The sequence below is a fragment of the Helianthus annuus genome, chromosome 14, assembly GCF_002127325.2.
Source record: "Helianthus annuus cultivar XRQ/B chromosome 14, HanXRQr2.0-SUNRISE, whole genome shotgun sequence".
Taxonomy (NCBI): Eukaryota; Viridiplantae; Streptophyta; class Magnoliopsida; order Asterales; family Asteraceae; genus Helianthus; species Helianthus annuus.
The window spans coordinates 158,803,086-158,811,598 of NC_035446.2; the positions used below are offsets into that span (position 1 = coordinate 158,803,086).

General features: G+C 35.2%; 1 protein-coding gene across 1 annotated transcript; it reads right to left on the reverse strand.

Annotated features, from left to right (window-relative positions):
• Positions 1–5,071: 5,071 nt before the first annotated feature.
• Positions 5,072–8,129, reverse strand: LOC110904614. Its single transcript, XM_022150459.2, has 2 exons — positions 7,794–8,129; positions 5,072–5,314 (listed from the first exon to the last, which is right to left on the reverse strand). Exons 1-2 carry the CDS (start codon positions 8,067–8,069, stop codon positions 5,186–5,188), a joined length of 405 nt encoding a protein of 134 aa, XP_022006151.1. The 5' UTR covers positions 8,070–8,129; the 3' UTR covers positions 5,072–5,185.
• Positions 8,130–8,513: the final 384 nt, after the last annotated feature.

Consider the following 8,513-nt stretch of genomic DNA (forward strand, 5'->3'; position numbering starts at 1 on the left):
AATGGATGCTGGAGTGATGTGATGAACTGACCATTACAAGTTCGATTCCCATCATGATGTCCTTTTTTTCTAAATTTTCTTTTGTTTTCTAGGCTTATTAATTGGGGGAAACTGATACCAACATTTTGCAAGCTGATCTTTTAGTTTTAGTTAGCTTATTTTTTAGTTTTAGTTTTGATTTTTCACTTTTAAATTTAGGCCTTCATAAAGTTGTAATTTCTTTGATTTTTTTTTCTTCTATTTAACAATTTACGAAAAAAACTTTACATGTTTACTTGTTTAAATTTATAGGTTTTTTATTTCTCCTTTCTCATTTAACCATTTACAATATGAATTTAGAAGAACTCATTATCTGGTTCTATTTATTTTATTTGTATGACAAGGTTCGTGTTGCCAAACTAATTTGGATATGTTTACACATATATTACAATTCTTATTGCTAAAGAAGATTAAAGTGTTAGGTGTTGAAACTAATGTTAGGTGTATCAATTTATTTGTAAGATAAAACTAGGATTTCTTGTTTGTAATCAATGCTAATTTAAGTTGTGCATTCACTTTACTTTATGAATATAGATAATTGTGATACATTGAAATATAAAGAAGAATCGGTATGGATTATAAATAGTTGATCGAGAGTTTTACTTTCAAAAATTCTAGAAGTGTCTCACGATTTGTTAAAGTAAGTAAGTTTAATCATTTTGCTACGCTATTTTTGTTACATTTATGTTATTACAATTAGCGTCGTATTGTAGTTTTTTGATATATGATTGATGAGTTTAAATTATAGGGAGGGGCCCAACTTTTTGTCTCGCACAAGGCCCAAAAATTTTATATCATTCTCAGGAACGGCCCTGTATGTAATAATGTATATCAGTATGGTAATCATGAATTTTATGAATTCAAACTAATAATTTTGTCTAAAGTATAAAAAAGATCAGTTCAAATAGTCACCAAACCTTGAAACCCTCAAATGAGTAAACCCAATTGATTCGGTTTGTTGTTATCAAAACCTATAAGTAAGGTTTGGCTAAAACTTTTGTCAGAATCGACCAACCGACCAGACCGTAAACACTCCTAGTTTCATTTATCACACTAGATCTTCAAAATCAGATAAATTATAACTTGTATACAATTTTATAATCATGTAAAATCTTCAAATTTGACATCAACGTTTCTATTTTCAAACTCACATCCTCTACTTGCATACATACACTTCAACTAGACTACATATGGAAACCACTTTCTTTTTTTTTTTCAACACATATTATTCTTCACTTTTTCTCCTTCAAGCAACTTCTATAGGTTTCATTCTCGAGGAGCCAAATGATCGTTGAGCAAACGGAGTTTGGTGAGCAAAAAGTTAACGACCATGGTTCGTTTAGCAAAAAGTTAACCTCCACAAATCCTTACGTGTCATATCATTTACTCTATTCACTACCCTAAACTACTCAATTTGGTGACACCACTACCCTAAACTCTCATCTTTTTTTTCTTTTTAAAAATAATATAAATTTTAAAATATAAATTAAGTTTTTGTTTTAAAAGAAAGAAAATTTTTAAAATATATAAAGACTATTTAAAAAAATAAAAACAGAAATTAATTTTCATCACCAATAAACAAGCATCACCATAAAAATAGAAAACATTTAAATTAAAGGCAATCTGCCTTTAAAAAACTAATAGACATGAATTTAAAAAAAAAAAAAAAAAACCCAAAACCTCAAAGCTTTAAATCTAATTTATTTACTACAACAACAACAAAAAAAAAAAAACACACACACATACGCAGGTATTTCTCTCAAATTTACAGTTTTATCATTAGTTTTTTTTTTTCAGCTAAATTACAATTCCGCTCTCAGGTTAAATTTACAGTTTGCCATCGTTTTTTTTTCTCGTTAAATTATGATTTTGCTCCCAGTGTAAAATTACGGTCATGCGATCGTTTTAGTTTTTTTTTTTTTTTTTTTTTTTGACAAAACTATAGTAGTGTTTTGTTTAGATTGATTGACTCAGTGTAATTTTTTTATTCGTGTCAGACGGCTGCCTAACACACGCTCATTTGTCTTGAAAGTACGGTAGCGTTTGGTTTTAATTGTTTGACTCGGTGTAATTTTTTGAGATCATATTATGAATAGTATGTACAGGTAATCGAAACACATACGTACATGTTACGAGAGAGCAATATTCGACTTAGTGCCCCGCAACGCAGGCGGGGCAAAACCTATAACTACAAACACAAGATGGGGGAATAGTGTCAGGCAACTCCCTTATTGGTCCAACCAATTTACGATTTTATCCCTGCTTTAAAATTACAATTTTGTCATCAGTTAATATTATGTATTTGCCCCGAGTCCAATAAAAAATTATGCTTTTACTCCTAGCTAAAAATTACAATTTCACCCCTGTTCAAAATTACAATTTTGTCCTATTTAAATTTACAGTTTTGCCAATAGTATTTTTTTTTCTCCCAACCAAATTAAGATTTTGCTCTCAATTTATATTTACATTTTTTCCATCGTTTTTGTTTGTTTTCCCAGTTAAATTACGATTTTACCCCTAATGTAAAATTACAGACATGCTATCGTTTTAGTTTTTTTTGACAAAACTGTGATAGTGTTTTGTTTTGTTTTAACTGGTTGACTCAATGTAATTTTTTGAGATCGTGTTATGAGTAGTATGTACAAATAACCGAAACAAAGACGTACATGGTATGATAGAGAAATATTCGGCTTAGTGCCCTGCAATACGGGCAGGGCAAAATCTATTAAATATAAATACAAGATTAAAGTGAAAAAAAAAAAAACAAAACCCACAATTTCCCCCCACCGCTTCGGCAAGTACCAACCCCTCCCCATAGCCATTGGCTACTGCCTGCGGGATCGGCAACAGTTTAGCCCGAGCGGGTAGTGACTACCCGCTTGAAAACAGAAGTGGCCCGGGTGGCCTAAGATTAAATTTTCAAAAGATACAAAACTGAACCCTTAGATTTTTTCTATGGTTTGCTTATTTTGTTTAGTTTTGTATTCACCCTTGGTGGGTTGTTAACTTTAGGTCATTCGTAGTCATAAAACTCATTTGCGAGCGTTATGCGACACGTGTCGTGCCACGTCACACAGGGGCTTTATGGGGCATTATATCACTAAAGTCCGTAGTCATAAAGCTCCTACCCATCATTACCTAATTATTAATTTTCAATTTTATTAATTAACTATAAAAACCCTTAACTATTTTTTGTTGGTCAAAGTTTGAAAACCAAACACACATAGCGCCATCCACCAAAAAAGGCCCCATAACGCCGCCCGTCATGGTGTTTGGGGTGCTATCCTTCAAAAAAAAATACACAAATCGCGCCCAATAAGGAGGTCTTATATATTCCATTCGACCTAAAGCGAACATTACGAATTTACCAAATTTATATTTGATTACTTCTCATATGTCTTTTATTATAAGAAAACAATCCCAACTGAATTGGGTAATCCAATTCATTAAATCACTATTTAGGTTAAATTTGGCCAAAATGCCAAATTGTCATTTTCACTAAAATCACAAATTTTTGAAGATTTTGTCGACATTTTGTTTCAAACTAATTTTGATAATGCTTATGGTCTGTTTCCATCAACTTGTGATGGTTGAAACATCCTGTTGCATTGAATCAAACTTTACGTCAAAAGTAATCAAAGTTATTTAAAACTCAAACCCAGAACTTGTTTATTTGTCTATATAAATCTAAATCATCATCATACTCTGTAAATCCCACTAATAGCAAATCTAAGGTAAGGTTTGAGGATGATAAGATGTAGACAGCCTTACCTCTACCCCGTTGGAATAGAGAGGTTGCTTCCAGTAAACTCGAATTTGTCTATATATATGAAACCAATAATTATAACGAACTTTTAATCATCGTTTCTGATGAATTTACACTTCTGCCAAGAGAATCATATAAGATGAGGATGGAAGCAAGCCTAATTACTTATTAGAATCAAGTCATGGCACGTTAATGCTCCGTGTTCATCATTGTCAAAATAAACTTATCACTTCTCCTTTAATAATTCCAGGGATTGGCGTCCGTGTACAGGTGCGCTATTGAGACACTGGCATAACACGAATTGTGGCGGTGTGAATTCGACCATAGTGTCTTCATTTAACTGAGAAACTCTGACAGGCGCACGAGTCAATCCTATGACGTTGCATTTACTTATATTACGATTGGTTGGATGAAATGACCAATCCAACTCGCTTATGTATGCATGTTCGCGGCCTTGGTTCCGCAAGCTTATGTTTTGTTAATTTACGACTCTGTGTATTTCCCTTTGATACTATAAATTATTGTTGATTTGTTTGATTGGGGTATCATAGGTTTATGCAAAGACGTGAATTGTCAAGTAAGACCTAATCATATACAGTGTTGGAAAACAGGTGTCCAAAATTTATCATATACCAATACCATTATCGCATAGTATGGCCGATTTGGCAAAATCTCTGCAACACTTGAATTTTGGACTCCTGTTAAGTAAGACCTATTCTTGATTTTTGTCATGAACTACATAACTTATGGCGACACTAGTGAGGATATAATGTTGGTTTTGTAACATATCTGTGTCCCAAACCTCCACCTTTATAAAAAACCAAAGCAAAAACCAGATCGACTTAGACTACTCGGTATGGGGCTCATCCCCGGTGCGTCGAGGAGCGGCGACGGCCTGCACACCCCCCCCCCCTTCCGGTCGTCCCCGTCCTCCTCCAGACGTTGAAGCCGGGCCTCTTTCTTCTTCACACGCACACACATAGATATATCATATATATACCGAGGCTCATTCTCATACCTGCTTATATGCCCGCATTGCTCCAACTAGGAAAAAGAAGCGAGATGGAGAGGAGAAACGGACGAGATAATGCAGAGACGGGTCGGCTATTGTGGGTATGTGACCCACATTTGTATCGTGGATGCGTCAGTGGGGCACATGCTGAATATAAGCAAATGCCATCATGTTATTGGTGATCGGCCGTGACATCTATCTATACATACTAAACGAGAACTGTGTGGTCATTGTTATAGCAAACTAGACTAACAAGTTCTGAAGCATAGCGAAATTTTGAACCATGTATATTGAAAGTAATTCCCACAGATTTAAGACAAGTATGTGAATTATATGACATATACGAAAAGAAACACATTTCATAAGCACTAGTTACCCTCATCAGTCGTGGGTGATGAAGATGGTTGGTCATCATCAGATGACTTCTTCCTTTCCTTGTGCTCGTTCCATCGGCCCCAAGCCCACTTCAAGATGAAGAAACCTCCAATCACGTAAACCTAAAAGCAACCATAGCAAAGTTTAACTTCGACTCATTTTCTTGTTAATGGGTCAGCTCGGGTCAGAATAAAAAGCAAGTTAGCTTTGTAGAAAATGTCAAAAATCGTTTTGATTAAACAAAAACTTATCACCAATAAAGTGTTGTGTTTCATTTAAGATTAGGGGTGATAATTTCCAACACGGGCTTAAACAAGGCACAAAAGAATTAGGTTTTGGGTTGTCATATCTAACCCATTTAATAAACGGGTCAAGTTCGGGTTGACATGTTTAACCTGTTTAATTAAATATGTCAACCCACGTTTAATTAAACAAGTCGGCCCACTAACCCGGTTAACCCAATTTTTACAAGCCGACCAACACGTTTACAACTTGATTACTACATGTTAACTCGCTTGACACATTTAAATAAATGAGTTAACCAGGTCGTGTTCGGGTTCGGGTTACAAGATTTTAAGTGTGTGCAGGTTAGGGTTGGTTTTTTACACGAATAAAAATACGGGGCATGTTCGAGTAGAACAAGTCAACCCGAAACCGTCAACCTGCTAATCTGACACGATTGACCCCTATTCTGGATAGGCCAAAACGTTGTGTTTGTACATTAACAAAAAGAGAAAAAAAGTTATTTTCGTCTTAGACTAGATTTGATTACATGTATGAATAAGTCCATTAAAGCAGATAATGGATGTAAACAAATATCCTTTTGTGATTATGGTTAATCAAAAGAGAGATTTTACCAAATACTAATTACTAAGAATGCCAAAAGATGACTTGAGCTAGATCATGACTATCCAAATATAGAAAACCAGATTTGAAATTTGCTCTCAAACTTTATATGTCTCACATGCATTGTAGGGTTGTACTGTACAACATAATACTACACACTATGTTGTACAACGAAATCCTACAATACAGGTGAGACATACAAAGTGAGGCAGCATATCCGAGCGTCTATAAAATCGATATCTGATGTTCCTTTGCAAAAGAAATGTGTTAGCATCGAGCTCTCATTAAACTTGGTTTTGAACATGTCACATCATCATTAAGAAACTATTCATTGCATGTCTAGCAGCAAAGATGGCAACAAAAAAAAACAAGAAAAAAGTTCCATGGTCCCCATGACATACAATATACTAGAAACGCATGTGACAATTGCCAACCAGCAGAATTTGTCAATGCAATTAAACCATGACTAACAGATTCATCCACGCTGGATACGAAATGCTGATGACACAACTAATGAAGACAAAATGTAGATAGATGCAGTTTCTTTACACACACACATTCCAAGAAGAGGACACTATGTACACCCTATATTTATACTAGCTAAAATTTTAAAACAAATATGAAAAAAAAATTCTAACGTTATTCGTCCACATAAAATAGATTATGTCATCTCTATGGAAATGATTGGTTCTAAAATGGCCTAATGTGTTCTCTATATACATGTGCACTTCAACGTTAGGCCTGATGTAAATTAAACACAAGTAGATTATAAGAAACAAGATCTTATGCTTCTACGGTTCTACCTAAGCCTACCAAAACGGGTGGGTCGGTCAGGTAACGGGTGTAAACGTTGGTTTGGGTCAAAACCTGTTGTATAGTTTGAGTTGACCCAAACGAAATCATATGCATTTTTTTTCACCCAAATCAACCCATTATTGAAGAACGGTCCATGACTGTCACCGCTACTCCTACCTGGACCAGAACACCTTTTGAATGAGAATTTCTTTGGGGTCATACCTTTGGGCAAAAAAGCTAAACATTAAGTGAACCATCACCATCCATACCCACACTTTAGTGATTCAATGCGCAAAACTATGAACAGGCTTAATTCACCTAGCAATTGGTAGGTACTGTAACCAAAACAAGACCTAAAAATCTAAAACACAGAATCAATCGACCGTATCCATTTCCGTCAGTCACCTCAACAGCATATATGGTCCAGATTTCACAGTGACTAATTTCAATAACTTTAATACTGTTTCACTCTCTATAATGTCAACAAAGTATCAAAATCCCTAAATTTCCTTTAACTTGTCAACATCAAATTCAGCTCAATCACATAACCAGTTACCAGAGACCTAGAAATAACAAGTTTGGTAATTCAAACCAATCTCTACAATCTCTACACTAATTATATCCTTATGCACAATTAGGCGTAGATATTTCGCCTTTACAAATTCCGATAATAACGATTGAGCGAAAACTAACTCAACAAACATTCAAAACTGATACAGCAAATCAAACACATAGATACAAAAAACTCGAGGACACAGCTGTATACACTAATTACAACTATATGCACAATTAGGCGTAGATATTTCATTTTCACGAATTACGATAATAACGAATAAGCAAAAACTAACGAGATTCTAGTGTGAAATATCCATAACAGATTGAAACTAACTCAACAAACACATCAAATCAAACACACAGATTCAAAAAAAAAATCGAGAATATAATCACATATACGTATACCTGCCAGAGAACAACAGGATTCGTTTCTCGCTCCGCATCTTCCGATTCAAGCTTCAACGATTCAACAGTCTTCTTCCGTCCATCGGGAAACGTAACCGTCGCCGTCTTCGAAACCTCCACCACTTCACCGTCACGAACCACCGCCTTCCTCTCCGTCTCCACCTTCACAACATCCTTTTTCACCGGCGGCAGAAACGGCAACCGGAAATTAATCACCTGAGTAAACAAGTTCGAGAAGAGTGACGTCACAGGATTCGTCTGCTCTTTGTCCGCCATTTTTGTTGTTGTAATTTCGATGGAGAGTGGAGTATGCAGACGGCAAGGGGAATGAAATTTTGGTCAACTTATGGAGATTGCTGAAGCGCGTGAGGTTAACGTGGTAGATGGCGCGTGGATGATATAAACAGCGAGACGTGGTGTACTACGCCTAAAGTAGGTTTCTCTAGGCCCAATTTATGGGCCGGGTTATTTGGGCTTAGAGAGCATTGATGAAAATTGGACCGAAATGGAAAACTGTCCGACATGTTAGGTTTGCGAAAGGAACTACTCGTCTCTACGCATACGTGTTAAACTCAGGGCCCGATATTCGGGCTTGGTATTAATAAGACAAACATAGGATATTTTATTTGTTTTTTAGTAATAAGATGTGATATATAGGATATGTAAATGTAAATTTTGTAAACGATTATGATGGATATTTTATTTATTTATTAGTAACTA